This window comes from Alosa alosa, chromosome 13 (assembly GCF_017589495.1).
Source record: "Alosa alosa isolate M-15738 ecotype Scorff River chromosome 13, AALO_Geno_1.1, whole genome shotgun sequence".
Classification (NCBI taxonomy): Eukaryota; Metazoa; Chordata; class Actinopteri; order Clupeiformes; family Clupeidae; genus Alosa; species Alosa alosa.
This window is the reverse complement of record NC_063201.1, coordinates 4,745,660-4,769,121: the sequence shown is the minus strand read 5'-3', so window position 1 is coordinate 4,769,121 and position 23,462 is coordinate 4,745,660. Positions and strand designations below refer to the sequence as shown.

The 23,462-nt window shown below is 41.8% G+C and overlaps 1 protein-coding gene across 2 annotated transcripts in view; it reads right to left on the bottom strand.

The window, feature by feature from the left end:
• Nucleotides 1-15,807, bottom strand: part of LOC125306553 (carcinoembryonic antigen-related cell adhesion molecule 6-like) — a 57,492-nt gene extending 41,685 nt beyond the window's left edge. For both annotated transcript variants that reach the window (XM_048261973.1, XM_048261974.1), the window contains exons 1-3: nt 15,734-15,807; nt 12,403-12,726; nt 2,243-2,515 (exon numbers count right to left, since the gene is read on the bottom strand). In XM_048261973.1, coding sequence (XP_048117930.1) covers nt 2,243-2,515; nt 12,403-12,726; nt 15,734-15,779 — 643 coding nt within the window. In that variant the 5' untranslated portion in view covers nt 15,780-15,807. The remainder of the gene's footprint in view (nt 1-2,242; nt 2,516-12,402; nt 12,727-15,733) is intronic.
• Between the last annotated feature and the right edge of the window lie 7,655 nt (nt 15,808-23,462).

The following is a 23,462-nucleotide window of genomic DNA, read 5'->3' as shown; positions in this document are numbered from 1 at the left end:
AGGGTAATCATATACATGACATTTGGTGCAGTTCAGAACATCTCAATCAGAGATAGGGGCGATTAAACCAGCATATTTTGGGTGCACATCACAAATGAGTGGTTGTGGGCTAGGTTGATGTGGGCTTTGGAAAAAAAGTTTTGTCATCTTGGGTGCAACAGTTCAGGTAGTTATTTAGTCATTTTTCAGGTTTCGGTGGGCCCAGCGTGAGGGGTGGGGGGGCGGGGGAGTGGCCCCTGGGGACCAAAAGGCTTATTGTCCGTACAAGTCTTGTAAGGCTACATGCCCGCCAAGTTTTATGTTCCCGAGTGTTTCGGTGACCCAGGAATCGTGTATGTGTATGCATGTGCCAAAAAGCTGCATTTTCATTTTATCTGACCACAGAACACTATTCCAGGCAATAGCATTTGCTCCAGCCTTTTACATTTGTAATTAAATGACAAGTTATGCAGTGGTGGTCCTTATGAAATGTTACCATCTCTTACTCTGCACTGTCCCTGGCTGCAAGATAATAGGTCCTTGTCCAGGCAAGTTTGTCACAGTTTTAGTTGATTGGGACTACAGTACTTGTTTTAACTGTAATGGTAGGTTTCCACACAGCAAAATGTTGCATCGCTATCATTGAGGTTGAATGGAGGTGAAATTCGCCCTGATTGGGCGAAATGAGAGCGAAATTTAACTTTATGCAAATGAGGACCATCTTGATGTGATTAAACACTTTCTAGATGAACATTGTTACATTGTATTAACAAGGATTGTGGTTTATATGACAAACGAACTTAGGCATGGCCAATACACCACCAAATAGACCACTGTAAATGTTAGTTTAAACACTCAAACTTCAGGTAGCCGACAAGCCAACCGCTAGCATTTCTGGACATTGCATTTTATTATATAAGTAGCCTAAGTATATATACTCTTTTTGATCCAGTGAGGGAAATTTGGTCTCTGCATTTATCCCAATCTGTGAATTAGTGAAACACACACCCCGCACACAGTGAACACACAGTGAGGTGAAGCACACACTAATCCTGATGCAGTGAGCTGCCTGCTACAGCGGCGCTCGGGGAGCAGTGAGGGGTTGCCTTGCTCAAGGGCACTTCAGCCGATCCTACTGGTCAGGGTTCGAACTGGCAACCCAAGTCCGAAGCGCTAACCAGTAGGCTACGGCTGCCCATTGTAAGCCTACTGCTGCTTATTGTAAGCCTAGCTAGGCAGCTAGGATATATGCTGCAACACAGGTATGAAATATATTATGTCTTTGTGACCTTGTTGTTTCTATGAAAATGAATTGTTGTTTATAGGCAACATCAACTTAGTCGAGGCATAAAGACCCCTGGATATCTTCATTAAAGGTGCTCTAAGCGATGCCACATGTTTTTTAGGCTAAAACATTTTATGTCACTTACTGCAAACATCCCCTAACCAACCGCTAACTGTCTGTGTCCTGAATCACTGTAAAAAACGCGATCTCTGTGGACAGCCCAGGCTCCAAAAAGGCCAACAATAACAACCTGGGCAAACCTAGCCCATAAAAACATAACAAACAGTTCAGCAAATCACAGACGAGATGCGCGTTTAGGAGAGTTTCAATTGCACGGGAGCAGCACGGGAGGGTAGGTGGAGTAGGTAAGACTGTTTTTAGTGGCAGGCTAGCACATACCGTTGACTTGCGCTAGCCTAGCACCTGCGAACTCTGCAATTAGAACGACTGGATGAAACGTGTTGAAAACGGTCTCCACTGATAAATATCACACTTGCTTACTTGGAAATGAGGTCCTATGTCCAAAATCCTGAACCACCCCTTTAAATATGGGCATTTTCAGACGAGTACTTATTTTTCCTAACAATTCTCCATCAATGATTCATGGGGCACGGGGCACATGCATGGAGCCCCACATGGTTGATATGTTGCCACTCCGCACACAGCGTCCCCTGAAGCCAAGCAATTCTTGCAGAATAACTCGCTATAAATAACACTAAGAGAAAATCTGGATGCATGTCAAGTTCTGTGGAATTTGTAGGGGGAGCTGCAATTTATATATCTTTTTATCCCAAGAACCGCTTCAGCTATGATTTTGAAATTTGGTAAGCTTGCATTTGGCCATATTTGCTCAAATGTCATAATGTATTTTTGCTAAAAATATATATTTCTTTATGAGGTATTTCTTTTTACTCAACTTCACCAGGGCCAATAAATGTGGAGGGCCCTGTATTGCATCTCAATGAATTCTACACTTACAATGAATTGTCAGATAGACATCAGAGCTCATGTGGTCACTGAACATATTTGAAGCTTCACACTTGAATGGTCCATCATCATATCTAGTCACATTCAATATAGTGAGGTTACTGTATCCAAGCAGAACTCTGTCACTTCCTGTGACATTAGTACTCCCGTTAAACCATCGAAATGAGGGCAAGGTGCCAGAGGCGGAGCATGTGAGAGTGACAGAACTGTTGAACTCCACCAGCTCATTCTGATCAGCTTCTGCTCTCACATTGGAGATATTCACTGGAGGTGAAATACAACATGGAAAACTCTTAGCATTGTTGGAGCAGATCACATACAGTAACAATGGTTTTCCAAGGCAACTAAACATGTCAGACAATTAAGGTCTTGGGAAGAACATCATACACCACCAATTTCCTCTGAAGGTCCTATTTTTAAATAAATGTTGTATCTCAAAGTAAGTGATGTGCAGAATTTTACATTTAGTCAGGAATACTACCAACAGAATTAACCTTTGTTGAATTAAAATATACCATTAGACTAAATACCATTAGACTAAAAGTTCAAATGAGCGTATTGTGTTGAAAATATGCAGATTTTCTATGTTAAAGTGATTGTAGTCTGACGTTGTCATACTCAATTCTAGTCAGAATTAGAGTCTGATACTGCTCCATTGGGACGTGTTTATAGGGCGTGTTTCAACCAATACAGGGGGAAATGCCTCTACGCTCAATTGACCTAATCAATCAGAGCAATGGAATAGTTTAGGCTACCGTGCATGAATCCTGTAGGAAGAACACCCAAACCATCCTTCTTCTCCACACATGCCTTAACATTGTTTTCTGGTCTTTTTAAAAAGTTATTGCGGTGTCAATATCTTGTACCACAGATGCGATAGTGTAATCCAAATGTCTAGCTTCTAGCAACAGTGTTTTTGATAGGGAGAACAGGGACAAATGAAACACTTTTCAATTAAAGATCACTTACAAAGACATTGTGCCATACTGAAAGCTAATATTGTGTCACTAGCAACTTACACCTCTCCTCTGTCAAACACAGTTGTATTTTCAGCTCTGAACAAAACCTTTCAGGAGTTATTGAAGAAAAAGTCAAATGCACGTTTTGTTTCATTCGTTCCTCCTAGCTGGGACGAAAGAAACATGCAGTTAAGCTATGTAATCTTCCCACAACATTTGACAATATATCATGAATGATATTTCAAAAAAGTGTCATCTTAGATTGCTGCGGGGCTATTTCTGAATGTCTGTCACCAATGCATTGCCGTCATCATGAAATGTGTAGGCTATTTTAGATTAGATTATATTAGATTCAACTTTATTGTCATTGTGCAGAATACAAGTACAAACCCAACAAAATTCAGTTTGCGTCTAACCAGAAGTGCAAAAAAGCAGAAATGTGTGCAATGTGATATACAAAGTATAGACAGTTGTTGCATAGGCAGGACAATAAACATAGTGCAGTGTAAACAGTAGTATGCAGTTTGTTTACAGAAGGTGGTTTAGAGTAATATAAATTAGATATAAATATGTGCAGTGTATTAGCAGTTACTTTATAAGAGCAGAATATATATGGCTATGTGATATGAACAATGTATGAACAACATGTTCAGATATGTGCAATGTAGTAGCAGTAACAATATAAGTAAGAATAATATAGATAAATGCAGTGTATTAACATAATATGTTAAGAGAAAAACAGAATAAATATGGATATTCAGTATGAACCATATAGACAGATTTGTACAGCTATGTGCAGTGTGGTAACAGTCCCATTGCAGTGCAGATACAGCAGAGGATGGACAGTAGAATAATGAATGCTATGTATAAGTGTAAACAGTATGTACATTTGTAAATAAATAGAACACTATGGGTGGGATAGGGTAGGCAAATTGTCATTCCGCCTCCTTGTTGTCCCTGTCGTGGACACCTCAACAGGCACAGGGAAGGAGGCATTAGGCTGGGGGGTGGGGTGGGGATTTGTGGGCTTAGTTGATTGGTTGTCATCGGGATGCAGAGTTACAGATCAGTAAGGTGACAGCCACAGGAAAGAAGCTTCCTCTGAACCTGCTGGTTCGAGTGCGGAGAGACCTGTAACACCTCGCAGAGTGTAGTGGGGAGAACAGTCTGTGGTTGGGGTGAGAACAATCTTTGATGATGCTACGCGCCTTACGCAAGCATCAGGAAGAAAAGACACTGGTGAGCCTTCTTGATCAGGGTAGAGGTGTTGAGGGTCCAAGAGAGGTCCTAAGAGATATGGACACCCAGGAACTTGAAGCTGGTGACACGCTCCACCTCAGTCCTGTTGATGAGAAGGGTGGTGCGTGCGCCAGCTTTAGACTTTCTGAAGTCCACAATGAGCTCTTTGGTCTTTTTGGTGTTCAGAGGCCATATCGCGGTTATGGAAATATCATGCACATATGGATTATTCTGCCATTTTAGAACAGCTCGATCATGTTTCTGAAGTGCAAAATACCATTTCAACTGCACATCCAAATAAGTGCCCTTCATGACTCACAGCCCGTCAGGCTCCAGCAAAACTCGATCCCTTACCTGATAACCACAAATATATTTATATTTATTTATAATATATAAATATATCTTTCGGTTACACTTTACTTGACAGTATTGACATAACAGTGACATGACACTGTCATGAACTTGTCATAAACAAGTCATAAACGTTTATGACATAACACTTCTGTCATTAAGTGTCATTCGGTTTTTATCATAACAAGTTAGGGTTAGGAATAGTTGACTGTTGCCCCAATAAGGCAGGGGGGAAAACCCCATTTCACTGAACACTACACATGCCATTTAGTTATACATGTTTTACAACCCCAAATCAGAAAAAGTCGACGCGTTGTGTAAAATGCAAATAAAAACAGAATGTGATAATCTATTAATCTAATCTGACTATTTCATGGTAAATATATGTTAATTTTGAATTTGATGACAGCAACACATTTCAAAGAAAGTTGAGACCGGGCCAACAAAATGCTGGAAAAATTGTGTAATGATTAACTCATTGAGTGCCAAAAACGTAATATTAAGTTTTTCCTTCCCATGCGTTGAGTGCCAAAAACGTAAAATTACGTTTTTAGCTTTTTTTTTAATTACGAAACTAGACACTCTAACACACCTTATATGTGATTTTGGAACTCTGTGATGAATGGAAATGAAATACATGAGGATCGTGAAACTCATGAAAACGCACAATCTGGACATTTTATCTGGACATTTTATCAGAACTCGGTTGCCGCTTTGGGTCGAATCAGTGACGCATGCACGTCAGGTCAAAACCAGGCCATTTTCATGGGTCTATCACAAGGTGGCAGTCTCGCCAGGTCCCGCTGATCACTTCCCGGAAAGTTTACACAAGTAAGTAACAGGCAACGCTTCATATTTCATGAAAGATGTTATATCTCCATTTCTAGAAAAAAACAGCGATTTTGATGAAAACTAGCCACTGTTTAACTTGGGATTTCTCAGGAACAGAGGAGTGTAGAAATACACGGTTTGCACCCACCGAGAGCTTAAAGTCTCACCTTTTAATCGAGCTATTGTATGTGTTCATAGCTATAACACAGAATATGCTGTGGCTGTACAAAAATCATCAACAATGGTCTAGATTGCTGGCACTCTAGGACAAAGCTCCCGAAAACAGCCTGGTTTTCAATGAGTTAACACAACAAAAGAAGGAATATTTCATATTAGGATAACTGGCACCATGATTGGGTATAAAAAAACATCACAGAGAGGCAGAGTCTCTCAGAAGTAAAGTTGTGGAGATATTCATCACTGTGTGGGCAATTGATGAAACATAAGAGTCACACTTCTTAAAGGTTCCCTAAGTCTTGTTACGCGGTTTCTAAGCTAAAACATTTTTTGTCACACACAAGGAACATCTCCTCACGATCCGCTAGCTGCCTGTCCCCTGAATACGCTTTTAAAAAACGCAGTCTCTGTGGACAGCCTAGGCTCCAAGAACTGCAACAAAAAACAGCTTGGTCCAGCCTGGACCATGAAACATAACAAACTGTTCCAGCCAATCACCGACGAGATGTGTGTGTTGGATTAATTTTGACCACATGTTCATGACACTTTCAGTTGCACAGAAGGGAGGGGGAGGGAGGGATGAGCTAGCTTTCTGTTTGGTTTGAAACTTCAACAGAAGTGACGTTACCAAACCGTGCTTAGAGAACCTAAAGTTAGGAAGAATTTGGGGATTTCATCATCTACGGTACATTCCATCCTTAACATATTCATATAGAATCCACAGAGAATCCAGAGAAGTCTTTGCAAACAAGGGACAGAGTTGAAAAACAATATTGGATGGCTGTGGTCTTTTGGACCTCAGATGGCATTGCATTAAAACCAGAACTGTTTCTGTAAAGAAAATCCCTATGGAATCAGGTAAACTTCTGATAACCATTGTTTATGAGCACAGTTTGATACTCAATTCACAAATGCAATTCCACGGAAAATTGACTTTTGGTCACATCCATAACGCCAGTGAAATGCCTTGGTATTTGTATGATGTGAATGATAACATTTATTTTTTGTGCATTTTTCTCATGTACATTCTTCAGCCAAAAATAGCAAATGCTCAAATTACATGTAATCATTTACATCATACCATACCATCACATTTTATTGGCGTTATGGATGTTACAAAAAACATAATTTTCCATGGAATTGCCCTAAACTTTACCATGCAAAAGACAAAATTGTATTTAGACATGATACAGAAATGCCACCGTCTTATCTTCTCCTGAGCTAATTTAAAATGGACTGAGGTAACGTGGAAAAGGGTCCTGTGGTTTGCAATTATTTTTGGAAGTCAAGGACTCCTCTGGGCTAAAGAGGAGAGGGCCTTTCCAACTATCCAACTGATCCAACTTGTCATAGCGCTCAGGTGCTAAAATGGCCTGTCTGCAGTCCAGACCTGTCAAATTCGCTACTTGCACAATCAGTCACAATCACTTCCGCGTTCTACTTAGTACTGCTCAGCTGTTTCCTGTGCAACAATGGCGACAGCCGTAAATAAATCTTAAGCTCCCATCAATCAAAATGGACAAGGATTTTAGGTTGTATATGGGCACTTACATACACAACTATGAACATATCTATTATCTAACCGACTAAATAAATGTTAGCTCTAGCTAGCTCTCTTTATAGAAGGTTGATAAGTGATATAGTATAGCAAAGATCATTTGCTATTTTCATTGATGAGTATCTGAGTAGCACTGTAAACACAAGGGTGTCTAGGGTGAATTCACAACATTAGCTTAGGATACTTTGACAGTGTTGTCTGTCAACCGTAACGTTATGCCTAACTAACACTAAGCCGCGTGAGGTAGCTCTATCATGTAACCGACAGGCTAGCTACTTGTAGGATGTGTTGATGTGAATGATACATAGCTGTTGATACACAACACTGACACATAACGCTAACAACCTTACCTGTTATTTTATACAGTGTCCAGTAAAGACAGGATGACAGGGCAAGTTGGCGTCAGATCATTGTGCTACAGGTCTATGCTGGAGTCCGAGATGCCACACCGTTTATGTGTAGGCAGGAGCTCCAGCTTTATTCATCCCCATTCAGTGGGGATCACTTCAGTTGAGCATGTAGCCTACTAACCCCCCACCTCCTAATGTTTCCTAATGTTAATGTAATGGCAGTTTGATCAATGTGATCAACATTGAATAGGGTAAGAAAAGGGTATAGTCTAAGCATTCAGCAGTTAGGGACTGTTCGTTATTTATAAACGGGGCCACCAGAGGGATTTTGAGTGCTTCAATCAAAAGTTGCATGACCCTCCCCCGTCTGCAAGAAAATTTTCAACGACCCTCCAGCAGCATTTTCAAAAAAGACATGACCCTCCCCGGCCTATTGTCGATACCTTCCACCCACGCTCTTCAGCACTATGAAAACACATCGACTTATAGCCTAGAAATCTAGACGCACCCTAGCGGCGGCAAATTAATTTGCTCAGCCTGTACGTCTAGTATCAAACCATAGGGATTTCTATTGGCTAACACTGTGGATGTTATTCAATCACAGCGCTCTATTTTGTTAGAGAGTCTTAAGGCGGGCTTAACAGGATAACGACAGTCCTGCGACGGTGAACAACAAGGAAGGTGGCTATGGCGAACGAAGAGCAGCTGTTTGAATCGGCGTTGGCGTCAACTTAGGAGAAGTTGGACTTGTGCTTTTCTTTGAAAGTTGAGCAACACAATGCACTTAAGTCATTCCTTTCGAAGAAGGATGTATTTGTTGTTTTGACGATCGGTTACGGATATGGTCGTAGCGCTGGCCTATTGCATGTCTAAGCAGTTTGAAAGACAATTCTCTGCCCGCCCCTTGGTTTAAGCGAGGAGAATGGTTCAATGCCAGACTATACATTTCAATGATATAGGACATAGGATATAGGATGGTCCACCAGGCTAATTGACTTAAGCTACCAAGATCAAATCAACCTCTGCTTTCTGATCTTACACATCACACTTCACCAAGATGGTGGCCATTTCAGTGGATTTACTCACTAACATTGTTGTAGAAACACAATAAGCATGGAAACTAAATGCACACTTCCTGCAACTGCATTAGCCTGCTTGAAAAGTTACTCCTCTAGTAAGTAATCACATGAAATAAAACATTGAGACCATTCAACAAAGCACACTGGGTAATAACAAATTCAACACATGAACTTGTTGCTATGGACTCTCTAGGCTTCCTCAGTCATTGACTTGAAAACATTATCAAAACTCAATTTCTCCGCATCAATTTGGGAGCTTGCTACACAAATGACTTGAAAAGGCCGTTTGCAAATTTCACAAAATAATCACAGGGACGAAAAATACCTAACATGCCAACTTTTTCGGGTTTATCATTTTAACTTTTCCCCGCTGTCTTGCCGTTTTAATATTTTCCCGTAGAATGTCCCATATTACTGTAATACTCTCATAACATTAGTCCTGCATTCTGGCCTGTCAATGTGTTGTCCTGTTGTTACCCCTTGCCCTTCCAGTATTCAAATCATCCTGCTTCATTTTGCTTGCTTGAATGCGAACTCACTCCTAGGCCTATTTAAGTTAACCTAGGCCTGATTTATTGGCTTGCAGTGTTCAGCCGACTATTTATATGACCAAATAATTTGTTCCAACTTTACCAACTGAACACTGTAGACCATAAACTGGCTATTTATATGACCAAATGTATTTGTTCCAACTTTATGAAGCAGAATTACGCACTGCTACTTGAAACGTAACACATTTTTGTTGGTGGGAGAGAGAATGACAGCGATTAACAAATTGCACTTGTTGCTGGTTACCACTAAATACTATATATTTTTTTGCAAACAACAAAAACAGAAAGGATGAAGACAGCAAAGCTAGAGATGAGCAGGAACAAGGTCAATTGGTAGAAATGCTTGTCAAAACGTTAGGAGCTGGATATGTGGATGAATGAAGCACAAGTATGCTTTATGTTAAGCATGCACACTGTTTAAACTTAGGCTTCACAGTAAACTACAAGCAAACCAAAGTTAAATTTAGCTTTTTTAGGGCTGGATAAAGTTGACCAAATGGATATAGGCTGTTAGGCGTGAATAAAGTAGGCTACTTTGTTGCTCCAACCCTTCCAACGTTAATGGGGACGAATGTTGACATTTTTCGTATTTTTCATGAGAAACCCGGGAAATCTCCTTTATTTTCATTGTTCAATGTTGACAGAGCTATGGAACTAAAGAGAATGTTATATGGCGACAAAATCAACAAACAAACAAGCCACTTTGATTTTTTGCTGTTTTCATTAATACAAAAGATGGGTGGCCCCCCCCTAGACAAAAAACAAAAAAGACATGACCCTCCCCTATTTTCCTCTGGTGGCCCCGTTTATACATAACGAACAGTCCCTTAAGGCTTTTTGCATATGTTCAATAACACCACACCGGTTTTCCTCTTTTCTAGGCTCATTTCTTTCTCTCTCTTCTCAAATTACACGCCTGTGGTAATGACTACTGAACAACTGCGCGTATTTTCTCCTCACACACACTTATGCGCAGCTGTCGTGCCATAAACAGTGAGACATGGTTACTAGTGTCAGTGGTGCTGTGGCCGCACAGCAACACATAATAATAATAGACTAATATCAAATTGATTTGCCCAGCAAACAATTTTCGGTTCGGGGAAAGTTCTGCGAACGTTTGCTTGTTCGCTGCTAACGTTCCCTCACGGTCGTTCGGGAAAGTTTTCTCGTTGGAACATTCCTTCATCGTTAAATCTTTGGTTACGGCGATGTTTGTGGAACGTTCTTTCAACCATGTTTAAAACTCGAGCATAGAAAAATCGAAGCCTTCTAAGCGGGCTCTGAGTATACCTTTAGGGAACGTTATATTAAGGATACATTTTTTATCCATTAAGGAACGTTCCCAGAAAGTTAGTTTTGTGCAACTTAGGGAAATCACTCAAGTACACCTACACACCACCGCTTTGCACTCAATTACACCTACACACCACATCAAAGATATGCCTAAGTGTAATAGTTTAAAAAAACAATATAAAGTATTCAAATTACTAAATCGTTTTTAGCTACTAATAATTATGCAGATTATACAATACTATTCATTATTTACTAAATATATACATTTTGTATGAATTCCAAAATATATGAAAAAGAAACATATGACACAAGCCATCATTTTCCATGTGTGTTTGTGTGTGTGTGTGTGTGGAGGGTTGAGCAGAATCTAGGATGGCCACTGGTGTGAATGATCACACTACAGGTGGGTTTCAAAAAATTTGAATATTGTGTATTGTGTAGTTAATTTTTCCCACCTAAATTATTTTTAAAAAAGTGAATCTTTCATTAGATATTAAATATTTCAAGCCATCTTTTGTATTAATCTTGATGATTACGGTTTACAGCTCATGGTTTTCTTAGCCTTTAATCTCTTAGTCTGGTACAGTAAACACAACCACAATCATGGGAAAGACTGCTGACTACTGCTGGTACTGTAGTTGTCCAGAAGACACTCACTGACTCCCTCCACAAGGGAAGCCACAGAAGGTAGCTGAAAGGGCAGGGTGTTCACAGAGTGCTGTATCAAAGCATATTCATGCAAAGTTGACTGGAAGGGAAAAAGTGTGGTAGGAAAAGGTGTGCAAGCACCAAGGATGACGACAGCAGCCTTGAGAGGATTGTCAAGCAAAGCCAATTCAAGAACTTGGGGGAACTTCACAAACAGTGGACTGAGGCTGGAGTCTGCATCAAGAGCCACCACACACAGACGTGTCCAGGAAATAGGCTACATTCCTAGTGTCAAGCCACTGCTGAATCACAGACAAGGTTAGAGCGTCTGTGATTCAGGAGTGGCAGAACTGGACCGTTGTTCAGTGGTCCAAACTCCTCTTTTCACATTAAAAAACAAATATAGCATTTTATTTGGATATCAGGGTCAAATCAAGGTCCCAAGAGTCTGGATACCATGCTTACCATGATATTAGTGCTTGATTGACCAGACAACTCATCTGACCTGAACCCCATAGAGAATCTATGGTATATTGTCAAGAGGAAATGAGAGACACCAGACTCGAGATACAGACATACAAATGACCTTAAGGCCGCTAACAAAGAAACCTGGGCTTCCATAACACCTCAGCAGTGCCACAGGCTGATTGCCTCCATACCACACCACAGTGATGCAGTAATTTGTGCAAAATCAGCCCGACCAAGTATTGAGTGTATAAATGAACTAGCCTACTTTAGATTAGTCAGATTAGTTTATTTCTTTTCAAAAAGTCGACATTTCTGTATTATAACCTCTTTATTCTAATATTTTGAGAAACTGATTTTGGTGTTTTCATGAGCTGTAAGCCGTAATCATCAAGTTTAAAACAAGAAATGGCTTGAAATATTTTGTTTATTCATTCATTGATTCAATTATATCTAATGCATCTAGATAGAATATATGATAGATTCACTTTTTGAAATAAATTAGGGGGGAAATATGCATTTTTCCACGATATTCAAATTTTTTGAGACCCACTTGTATATTTTAAAAAATATCGAAAAAGTATTGAAATACTTGACTTGAGCTATGTAACATAGTTATGACACTATTCTTTGTGTGGAAAAGTACATACCAAACACTGTTAGTGATGTTTTCGCCTGTTGAGGTACACTATTTATGGAGATGTCCAGAGTGTACTCCCCAGTGTCATTGGGAGTCAGGTTGCTGAGCTCCAGTGATGCTGTGGTTTTGTTCAGAGAGATTCTACCATTATAATCAGGATGTATCTTCTCTGCATGATCAAGTGTAGTGATGATCTCTATATTGCTTGGAGAAATCCAGGTGATTTTTGAAGGTGGTGTAGATGGAGGGTGGATGAGGGTGAACACCACATTCCCTCCAACTGTTCTATTCAGAGGCCCATCTAGCAGGAACTCATCTTGGCAGGAGCACAATCCTGAGGCAGCAGGAAAGTGATACTATCAATATCTCAAAGTAGCAACAGAGACTGCAAAGCTTTGTAAACATATTTTGACTTTTCAATGAATTCAAACAAATTAAACTTATAAACTCAGCTGAACACTACCACACCACCATTGCTGCAAGACACATTGTTTTGGTCAACAAAAGCCACATTGAAAAACTTTCCATGGGCTGCGTGTGGTTAAAGATAGATATCATGTTAGTCAAATGATACTGGTGATAGGGCAATGGCTGCTGGATTACTTCATTACAAACATATAATATACAGGATAGAGTATTGGGTGCAGTGACATCAATCTCTTTACACCTGCTATTTTCAAACCTGTTATTTTGATTATGGATGGCGGTCATTTCCCAATCCCACCCCCATCTCTCTCCCACTATTTTCCTGTCACAACTATCCTATCTTATCTACATAAAAGCAAAAAACCCAAAAATATACTTGAATTATATATACAGTACCCTTCAGAATTATTGGCACCTCTGCTAAAGTTGACTAAAAACCGGTATAAAAAATAATCTGTTGGTGATTTATTGTAATCTCACAATGAAATAAATAGGAAAAATCCAACCTTGAAGGGAAGCAAATTTATTTTGAGAAAAAGGAAAATCTCATAAAGAAGTAAATATTTTTCTTCTTTAATATTCCTCCAATATTCTAAAACACAATTGCTCACAATTATTGGCACCCCTGTAAAATCTTATAAACAAAACATAACAGAAGCATTTTCCTATCTAATTTCAATTTATTTAAATTAATCAGAGTGTCTGTGAACTTTCAGAAGTAGTTCATGACTTTCTTTTTTACTATGGTATGAAAATAAAGTCACACAGAGGCTAAATCCTCTAGTCATTTTTCAACATAGGAAAGACAAGAGAATACACTAAAGTTAAATAGAAAGAAAGTGTGTTGACATTTGTAAGTCAGAGAATGTCTATGACAACTAGGTACTTTGTTGAAAATGTCTATATTTACAGTTAAAACAATTATTAAAAGGTTCTAATCATCTGGAAATGTGACAAACATGCTTGGACAAAGAGTCATGATTATCTTGCCCCCATGTATAGTATGGAGGATGGTAAGATTCCATAAGAAGCACTGTTGGAGAGTTACAGACAAAGGTATCATCTTGGGGTTACTGAGTCCCCAAAAGTGACCTCACTGCTAATAGATTATTTAGAGGGCATGCCAGGTTAAAGACTGTCCAGCAGGGTTGTGCAAAATCAGAATTGCAATTCTGCTTCCTGTTTGCTACCTCAATTGAAATGCAAGTGAAATTCAAGAATTTAATTGATTTAAGAGACTGAATGGTACAGTGACTTTGTCTGGAAGTGTGGTCTATTGTCAGATGAAATGAAAATTGCGCTCTTTGGCTAGAAACACTTTAGGTGTGTTTGGCATACATAGAAGAATGGCTATACTGAAAAGAACCCCATGCCTAATGAGAATTATGGTGGAGGGGCTGTGCTATTGTGGGGCTGTTTTTATTCCCAAAGGCCTTGGGAATCTAATTAAGGTGCATGGTTTCATGAACACCAAGAAAAACCTGAACATTTTCAAAGGAAATCTGTCAATCTCTGCCAAGACACTAAAAGTTGGTCATGATTGGATCATTCATCAGGTAAATGAACCAACACAAATGTCCAGACCAAAACAAATATGGTTTGCTGAACACAAAATCAAGCTTCAGACATTGCCATCTCAGTCCCCTGATCTAAACTCCATAGAAAAACAGTGGGGTGAGTCAAAGGGGAGAATGCACAAGTGTAGACCTAGGAATCTGGACGATCTGGGGAAATTTTGCAAAGACAAACGGTCTTAAATACCTTGCTTTGTATTCTCCAACTTTATGGGGTGTCATAGGAGAATATTACAAGCTGTTTTATTGGCAAAGGGAGGCTTAAGAAGGTATTACAAGCAGGGGTGCCAATAATTGTGAGCAAAGTGTTTTTGTTAAAAATATTTATTTCTTTATGAGATTTTCATTTTTCCCAAAACAAATTTGCTTCCCTTCAAGGTTGGATTTTTCCTCATTTTTTTCATTGTGAGATTACAATAAATCACCAACAGATTATTTTTTATACCGGTTTTTAAAGCCAATAATTCTGGAGGGTTCTGTACTTTATGCCTCTTTCAGAGTTTGTAATCCGCTGAGCAGATTTCTGCTGCACAGCGGTAAAGTAAAACAGTCATTAATGCAGCATGATGTGAACTGATGTGGGGCACCTGCTAGGTTGGCATTTGTGAGTTCAGGACAAAATGCTACAGATGCATGTCATGAATGTCCAGATGTTGCGGTAAAAGTCATGTCAAGGAGAACTTAGTCATTGAGGTGGCCATATGACATTTTGATTAAAAAAAATAAAACAAACGTGAAACATTTGAGTATCATGAAAGGTCTATTGAGTCTTATTGCATTGGGGAGCCTGTATTTGTAATACAGTGAATCTATTGTGTTATATTTAGATCGCTGAAAGCTAACACTTAAGCTACTGTAATACAAGTAACAAGTAACAAAGAAATACACTACTGTAACAAGTAATGTGGTTACTGAAAGCTTTTTAGAAGGCTTTGAATAATTTGATATTTATGTGTTAATGCACAGGGTTGTACTGGCTGTATATTGTTTATGTCTGAAATACATGATATTGTCCATTTGTAATTATATAACAACATCAAACATACAAATAAAACCACCCTGAAACAAATGCATTTTCTACACAAGAAATGGAAGTATAAATCAGTGCTCAAAGCCCACATGAATCTTTTCATAGCCAACATCAAGAGGAAAAACAAATTAGAGTAACATGTCTAACCATTGAAAACATAATTATGGCCGGTGCACTGTGCTGTCAATATTATATGTCTTATTGAAGTACACAAAACATGAATTTTATGGTCACTCTTTCCCTAACCACTTTCCCTAATTACTTATGCTATTTTTCCTCATGCATTAAACCATTAAAATCATGCCTCTTACCAACTGCTGCTAGTATCCAAAGGGTGAGTAAAGTGTGAGAATCCATTCAGCTCAATTGCAACACACTATCTGAACTGGTGTGTTTATTGAATCTATCTTCACTCAAAAACATGCTGTACTTTAACCCTAAAGACAAGGCAAAATGGAACACATTTAAGTGGGACAGAATACAGACAACAAGAGGCTTTGTAGCTTTGATTTTTAAAGATTTAAAAAATAGAGTGAAGGTTAGATTATATTTATTTAAGCCAAAAAGTGTTGGTTATTGTACAGTATGTGATTAAACTGTGGGACATCAACATATATCTGTAATTGTGTGACACTTAAGCTTTTACTGACCTCTGGTGAGTACAATACTGAATTGCAATAGAGTTTCAGAGAGGAATAATTGTTACTATTCCACTGTTGCAATGTCACTTTGATGCCTTCCCACATGTCTGCCACATTCACCAATTCAAATCAGGTTTTTTCCTTGGGAAAATTGTTATTGTCACCTAACCATTTTATGACATTACATTTAGTATGCTGTGGTTTCAAATTTGTTCACATCTGCTTTTCCTCTTTTTTCCCTGAACACATTCAAGCACCTGTTATTCATTTCATTCAAACCATTTCTTTAAATTTGTATGTGTATAAAAAAGTCCATGTGTTAAAAGGGTCCATGTTAAAGGAGGTGGGTAAAACCAAGAAATACACTGTGTTCCAAATTATTATGCAACTGTTGCCAATGAAAAATTGTTGTCCTACACTGGGTCTCCAACACATTGCTCTCAAGCTACCAGTCGCTTGCCGCCCCCTCTAAGCTTGCCAGAGGCTGAAGCAGTCCTAGCCTACATTTAAACACAAAAATTCCAGCCTAAGAATTTAATAAAAAGTAAATCATGCATAATTAAAAAATAACAATTTAGGCTAGGCCTACGCAATTAGGTTTCCATAGCAGCACAGCACACGTTCAATTGAAATTTAAGGGCAGCTGTGGCCTACTGGTTAGGGCTTCGGGCTTGTAACCGAGGGGTTGCCGGTTCAATCCCAGACCCAGTAGGAAAAATGTGGGCGGGGGAAGTGGTTGAGTACTGCTCTCCCATGCCCACATCCACGGCTGAAGTGCCCTTGAGCAAGGCACCAAACCCCTTACTGCTTAACAAAAGATTCACTGAACAAAAATGCTAATGTGGTACATGAGAATTCTCTCGCTCTCACGGAGATAGCATGGAAGGGCAGGGGGTAACAACAGTACAGAGACAGGGCTAATGTTATGAGAGTAGTAAAATATGGGATATTTTAAATAAATAGCCTACAACGATAATATCGGCGCTGTCACGCTTGTCAATTGACAGCTGCATTAAATAGACCTATCTATGCATTTTCTATATCAACAAAATGGACACTGCGAACGTTATTACCTGATTTTTATGTAGATCGAATATGCCTAATACTCCGGAGCAACTTATAGTCCGGAAAATACGGTAAGGTCTCTCGGAGGGGCGGGACTGTTGCGCTATATGGTTCTTGAGATATAAGAAACTGCAGGGAATTGGGCAAACAAGCTGTCAATCAGGCATCCCAGCATTGATTGACAATAACTTGAGCCTACAGCAAGCATCAAAGATGTGAGCCCTATTAAACACCACTTAAAAGTCATGGAAATGTGTTTCGAAGTGAAATATTTATTGAATCTTATTGATGCATACTAACAATAAAACTCTTACTACACAACCCTTTGAGTAGAAGCATCTTGATGTCAAATGAAAGCTAAACCTCTGGAGTTTCTAGATTCCTCTGGAGTTTCTAGAGTTTCTAGAACCTCTGGAGCATCTACTGTAGATTGCATGGCAATGACTGTCATAGAATTGAAGAAAACGTATTCAGTCACAGTAGCAGATTCAAGTTTTCTAAAAATGACACTGAACTAAACACATAAGTATTCTAACACAAATAAATTTGTGAAAAAATCATATTTTACTCTATAGTCATCTACTTTGAGTGACGGCTTCACAAGACCTGGTTCTAGGCCTCAATTGTGTTTCAAGGCCACTTCAAGTGACCTAGAGGGCCCAAATGTGGACAGTTCCAGAGATATATGTTCAAATAATTCAAGCCTCTGTAATTTGTACAGTACATCACACAGTCATACTGATTGTTTCTGAGAATTCTACTGGGTCTTAGCTTTCAAAAGAGGTCAAGCATTTGATGATGGGCCAAAGTATGTGGGAGCAGTGCCCTCTTAAGTAGATGATGTGCAATGTCGGGCAAAAAACTCAAAATGGGACTGGAAGTTAAGAATTTAATGCAAGTAAGGTGCATTATTATGTAATTTATTGGGCAATTAATGGAAATGTTATTTCTTGTTTATTCTCATTTCAGACCACACACCCCCATTCCTAATCACACACATGTACAGACATATTTATACCTAAATACATACTAAATAGTGTGACCTGAATAGGGTTGCAAAGGGGTGGAAAATTTCCGGTAAATTTCCGGAAACTTTCCATGGGAAGTTAAGCTGGGGAATTTTGGGAATATTCCAAATTGGAAACTTTCATGGAATTAAAGCACTGTTTAATTCCTATTTACTTCCTATTTGTTTCTAGTTTCATTCCTATTTAAAGAAAACGATTTATTTGTCTTTTAATTTCCTATTTTGAAGAAAAACTAATTGAATATTTTACTGTAAGCTAAATTCTCTATTAAAGTTAAGTTTTAAATTCAAGTTATTGGAATGATTTAAACCTCACTTCAAACCCTCAAATCAAAATGCACATTCAAATCCACATAGAACATGTGGAGCAATTCGAAACATCAGTAAGTAACAGAAATACAATTAGCAAGTCGCTGGTTACAACTGTAACCGTGGTTCTATGAATAGTGGAAGACCGCCAGAGGCGATGAAAACATAGTGGAAGATATCATGCGCTCGCGCATTGGCTACGAGAACTTATTGATTGGTTGTCATCTGGTGACATCATGACGCTACAATATATAAGCCTACAGATTCGTCTTGATCTTTCTCCAAGGTCATTCTCGCCATCCGAGTGACCAAGGACTCTGGCGGTCTTCCACTATTCATAGAACCACGGTTACAGTTGTAACCAGCGTTCTATTTCATAGTTACAGACCGCCAGAGGCGATGAAAACATAGTGGAAGACTTATACCACCAAGTCACGAGGAATAAATACCCACAAGCATCACAGTTAAGTTCAACAACTTTATTTAAAGCACACAGGTTAACGCAACAATCCTTGTCCTCACTAGGGAGTACTGCTGCAGAGACCGGAGGAAGCGCAACCACGTTCAACCGGTAAAACCTTGACAAAGTGCAGGGCGTAGACCAAGTAGCCGCAGAACAGATGTCGGCAAGAGTTATGCCCTTCAGAGCTGCCCAAGAGGTCGCGATAGCACGCGTCGAGTGGCACCTCACAGATGTGGGAGCCGTTTTGCCAGCAGAATGATGCGCAGAAACGATAGCGTCCGAGACCCAGTGCGCCAGCCTCTGTCTCGAAATGGCCGCCCCTTTCTGACAGGCCCCGAAGCACAAAAACAGTTAGTCTGTCGTGCGCCACTGCGCAGTCACTGAAAGATACAGCCGTAAGGCTCGCACTGGACACAATGGTGAGCGGGATCCTTCATCAGGCTGAAATGCAGCCAAAGTAATAGGCTGATTGGCAAACTGCGGGGACAGCACCTTAGGCAAAAAAGCAGGGTTAGGCCACAGAGTAACCTGGTTGTCATCTGGTCCCCATCGCATGCACAGAGCACTTACTGAGAGGGCGTGAAGTTCCCCAACTCTTTTGGCAGATGTGATTGCCAATAAAAAGGCTGTTTTCAATGAGATCCATTTAATGTCAGCATGTTCCAGCGGCTCAAATGGAGGCAAACATAGACCGTTGAGAACAGTGTGCAAGTCCCAGGAGGCAATGGCAACTCTCGGCCGTGGGTGCAATCTTCGTGCGCCTTTCAAGAAGGCCACCACTAATTTGTGAGCGCCTAAGGAAGCCCCATCTATAGGAGCCCTATGGGCTGACAATGCAGCGACATACACCTTCAACGTGGCTGGAGTCAGTCCTTCATCCAGGAGGTGTTGTAAGAACTCAAGCACTGCTGCCACAGAACACTCAGCAGGGCTTAGATTGTGAGCCGCGCACCAAGCACTGAAAAGCTTCCACCTGCTAGCATACATTACCCTCGTGGACTGAGCACGAGCATTTAGAACAGTGTGTTGAACCCCTTCTGAACAATCCATGATGCTCTGGTTCCCCCTAGTGGCCAGACCCAAAGTTTTAGCCTGTCCGAGCAGGGGTGCCACAGAGAGCCCTCCATCTGAGACAATAAGTCCTTCCTCAAGGGCAGAGGACTCGGTGGTCCCATTGTTAACTTTTGCAACAAGTGAAACCATGGCATGCTCGGCCACCTGGGAGCTATCAAAAGCACCCTGTGGTCTGTTTCCTGGACACGACTCAACACTGCCCAGATCAGTGGTATCGGAGGGAAGGCATAAAGCAGGAGGTTCGGCCACTCGTGGGCCAGAGCATCCCTGCCCAGTGTGTGGTCTGTTTCGAGGCGAACAGGTCCACTGCTGCTGCACCATAAGTGTTCCAGATCATTTTCACCACCCCTTTGTGTAAACACCAATCCACTGGCCTCGGGCCCCCCCGGGACAGAGTGTCTGCCACGGTGTTGAGGCAGCCGGGAAGGTGTCTCGCACGCAGAGAGAGAAATCGTGTCTCCGCCCAAGTCAGAAGTGCCAGTGTCAGCTGAAGGGAGGGGAGGGACCTCGTGCCGCCCTGATGATTTATATGAAACACCACTGAAGTGTTGTCGGTCCTGACCAACACATGCTTTCCCACCAGAACATGCTCGAAATGTTTCAGAGTCAGGAAGACTGCCTGTAATTCCAGAAAGTTGATATGGCATCGTTTCATGTGAGGACCCCACTGACCGCTCACTCCTCGATGCTGCCACACGCCGCCCCAGCCCATGAGGGAGGCGTCCGTCGTGATTACCTCCCTGCGTGCAGGAGGTGGGCCCATAGTCCCTCCGGACAGCAGGAAGTCCTCCCGACGCCAGCGAAGTAGACATGAGCTGCAACTTTCTGTCACTGCATTACAAGGTCTGCTTGTTGTGCACTGCAGACAGGCGTGAAGCAATCAGCCACCGTTGAAAAGGTCGTAAGTGCAGTAGTCCCAGCTGAATGACTGTGGTTGCTGCTGTGAGCAGTCCTGCCAGTCTCAGTAGTTGAAGGTAAGGTATCCTGCATCCTGTGCTGATTCTTGTAAGGGCATGTTGAATTGAATCCAGTCTGGTTCTGGTGAGAGTGGCCCGCATTGTCCTGGAATCCAGGTGCATGCCCACAAAATTCACCAATTGGGAAGGAATGAGGCAACTTTTCTCCCAATTGACCCTAAGGCCTAGGGCTGTGACATGGCGTAAAAGGTCGATTGGCATTGGCTGTCGCCTGCTCTGGGGTTGCTGCACACAGTAGCCAGTCGTCCAGGTACGGTAGCACTAAGATGCCTTCCAGTTGTAAGGGTTCTAGAGCCACCTGGATGAACTTTGTAAAGACACGGGGCGCAAGAGAAAGCCCGAAGGGGAGTACTCTGAACTGATACGTTTTTTGCAGAAAACTGAACCGAAGAAACTGCCGGTGCTCCACCGCAATGGGCACATGAAAATAGGCCTCCTCTAAATCTATTGTGATGAACCATGCACCTGGTTCTATGGCTCGAATCACATCTGCTATTCGCAACATGCGGAACGGCAAGCGCTTGAGGAACATGTTCAAGCGTCTCAAATCCAGGATGGGTCTGAACCCCCCATCTTTTTTTTGAACCAGAAAATAATGGGAGTAGAATCCCTCCACATGAACCTAAGGGTCTACTTCCTCTATCGCACCCTTCTGCAACAGCTGCTGAACTTCCGCATTAAGGGCAAGAACTTGAAGAGGGTCCTTCACTATGGTGGGACGAACATGAACACACGGTGTAGGTCGGCAGCGAAACTGCAGGCGGTAGCCCTTCTCGAGAGTCTTGAGAAGCCAACTGTTTGTTGTTATTGCCCTCCAGCATTGCAGCTGAAGTGTTGAAAAACAAGCCACCACCGACCTTGAGCAGTCAGTAGCGTCTACCTGTGGATTCATTGGCCTTGGGGGGGCGCCGAAAAGGCGGCTGCCTTGCAGGTGGTGGTTGTGGTCGTGCACCCATAGCCGCACGGGGTGGCGGCGGGGTGGACCTGCGGAGTTGGCCATAGGGGTGCCGGCCAAGATTGTGCATTGGTGCACGCCGCTTAGTAGGCATCTGGTGGGGTGCTGATATGGCTACCTGTGGCTCCTTGAAGGGCAGCCGGCGCTGAACATGTTGCGAACGCGACCCGGTCACCCGTGTCCTCCTTTCTAATGCCTCCTGCGCAGCTGGCCCAAACAGGTGGCCAGGCAACAGCGGTAACTGGCGCAAGTTGTTCCGACACACTTCTGGCAGGGGTGACTGTGCTAGCCAGACCTGTCGTCTCGCATGGACAAGGAGACCCAGAGCTCGCCCGCATTCGCTGGCCATTGCACCAAGTGCCTGTAGAGAGACATCAAGCAGACCAGACGTAGCAACGTCTGGAGTGGCTGTGTCCAAAGTAGAATGTAAGGCCAGGAGCAAATGCCCCATTGAGTTGTCCACACGTCCAAGTCTTGCAACCGTGTTGTAGGTTTTAACCAGCATGCCATCAGTGCGCCTGCATTCCTTGTTGGGGCATCGCACATCCTGGTGTAGGGCTTCATCGGGCGACATGATGAGAGAGGCTACACAGGGCTCCAATGCCGGCATTGATCCAAGACCGATGGTATCTGGCGCGCTCATGGCCGCCAACGTGCGAGCAGGCCGAAAATTCAAAGCTGACTGAAATGCTGAAGACACAACTTCAGTGAAGTCTTTGCAGTGAGGTACGTGCACGTCCTTTGGCCCTGGCACTGAGCGGCACAGGAGGTTGGTAGGGCCCACTGGGGCCTGGGGCAAGTCCAGTTTCAACCTGGCAAGCGCCATTTTGATGTTGTCACGGATTGATAAGTGTACGGAAGATGTCACTTTCATACTCACTGCCACTCGCTGAGTGCAATGAGGACCGCTGTGATGGCGTTAGCGGTGTGTCAGTTGGTGGCTGACCATTGGGATCAATAAAGAGAGATTCTGAGGCTGCCACCGACATAACATCCACTTCTTGTGGCTGCCGGTGAAAGGAATCATTAAGCAATGGGAGAGTGTGGGCACTATGCTGTGCTACACCGCCAGTCTGATCGGTGTGGTCTTCAGCGGCTTTGATGACAGGATCCGATAAGAGTGCCTGCAATTTCAGAACAGTAGTAGCAAGCTCATCCATTTGCTTTTCTAACTTAGCAGAAGAAGATCTGCGCTTGGATGTCGATTGCTCCAGGTCTTCAGAATGTTTACGTTTGACACCACGCATATTGCCTGCAGCTTTAAGCGAAATCTCCGATGCCTTTGGATAGGCAACTGACAACCGGATTTGCCGTTGTTCAAGGGGCATCATGCTACACTCAGGGCAGGGGTTAGATAGCGCCTCCCTAAGATGCTCCATGCCCAAACAGGATGGACAGCGGTCATGGCCATCCAACATTTCCATTCCGGCAAAGCATTGTGTGCAAAAAGCAGAGTGCTCCATGTCACGGAGGTTCAGCGCTGACACGGCGGGTAATCAAGAGTCGAGCGAACGTTAATTCACAATATC